Genomic DNA, 1,570 nt, shown 5'->3' on the forward strand with positions numbered 1-1,570 from the left:
GTGACAAGGCTGACCCTTTGAATTACAGGCACAACAGAAACAGGAAGTAAGAGTGAGAGAAAGTTGTGGTGGAAGAGTACAGCAGGGTTCGCCACCATCCCCTGCCGGAGCCTCGTGGAGCTTTTAGGTGTTTTCGCTCAATAAACACTCACAACACCCGGTTTGGGAATCGAAACCGCGATCCTATGACCAAGAGTCCACTGACCTAACCACTGGGCCATTGTGCCTCCACATGTACATATATACAGAGAAGTAAACAACTAAAAAATAAAATATAATATAAAAGAAACAAGACTGTTTCATCATGTGTCTTAGTTTCTGAAATACCAAAAAGAAAAAAGAAAAAAGAAAAGTGAAAGAGATACAAGACAAAGTAGAGTAGACAGAAGAACAGATATGTTGAATACACAAAATATACTTACTGGTGCACACCGAGATTGATGCAGGCTATACCCAGGTTGTAACGGGAGCGGATGAAGCCAGGGGATAGCTGAAGTGCATGATGGTAAGCTTCTACAGCCTGTTCGCTCTTGTTGCTGTTTGCAAGAGATGCTCCGAGTTTATTCCACAGCTGGGCATCCTAGAAAAGAAGGAAAATTTTCCATGGCTTTAACCCTTTTGATACCAACTCGCCCAAACCTGTCCCTGGTTCTATGATATAAACCAGGGGTTTTCAAACTTTTTGACTTGCGGACCCCTTTATATTTCAGGCTTTACCTTAGGGACCCCCTTATAAATGCTTATGAAATTTATACATAAATATTTGCTTAAAATAATGTATATTTTTACATTTATTTATTTAACAAATAGGTTTATTTTCAATTAAAAGATTTCGATTAAAAAACATATATAAAATCAAATTGCCCATAAAAAGTATTTGCTGTCTACGGACCCCCTGTCTTGTCCTTGCGGACCCCCTGTGGTCCGGGGACCACAGTTTGAAAACCCCTGGTTTTAAAGTAATCTAAGTCAAAATCTTCCACCCAAATTTCAGGTTAATTTATGTTTCTGATAACAGTTCAATAATGGCAGTTATTTGAGTAAATTTTTCAATTAGTTTTACAATTAATTGAAACAAAGTTGGTCTATTTCAACAGAAATATGGTAATGAAAGGGTTAAAAAACAATTATCACCATAATCATCATCACCACCACAACCATCATCACTATCATTATCACCATCACCATCATTATCAGACACACACATACATATATATACGACGGGTTTCTTTCAGTTTCCGTCTACCAAATCCATTCACAAGGCTTTGGGTCGGCCCGAGGCTATAGTAAAAGACACTTGCCCAAGGTGTCACACAGTGGGACTGAACCCAGAATCAAGTGGCTCTTAACCAAGCTACTTACCACACAGCCACTACTACGCCTATATATATATATATATATATATATACACATACATACATACATAATTATATTATGTACTAGCAGAAATACCCGGCGTTGCCCGGGTTAAAGAGAATAATGAAATCTAAAAACGCCGTCTAGACTACGCAACCCTCAACTGTTAGTAGCTACGATACCATATTTCTACATTAATACCTCTCCAATCCAT

At 38.3% G+C, this 1,570-nt stretch overlaps 1 protein-coding gene across 1 annotated transcript in view; it reads right to left on the bottom strand.

The window, feature by feature from the left end:
* The window catches only part of LOC106876355 (peroxisomal targeting signal 1 receptor), a 113,562-nt gene that overhangs the window by 30,402 nt on the left and 81,590 nt on the right, over positions 1 to 1,570 (bottom strand). Inside the window, exon 14 of the mRNA XM_052976824.1 lies at positions 423 to 580. Within this exon, the coding sequence (XP_052832784.1) occupies positions 423 to 580 (158 nt within the window). The remainder of the gene's footprint in view (positions 1 to 422; positions 581 to 1,570) is intronic.

Source organism: Octopus bimaculoides, chromosome 25 (assembly GCF_001194135.2).
Source record: "Octopus bimaculoides isolate UCB-OBI-ISO-001 chromosome 25, ASM119413v2, whole genome shotgun sequence".
Lineage (NCBI taxonomy): Eukaryota > Metazoa > Mollusca > Cephalopoda > Octopoda > Octopodidae > Octopus > Octopus bimaculoides.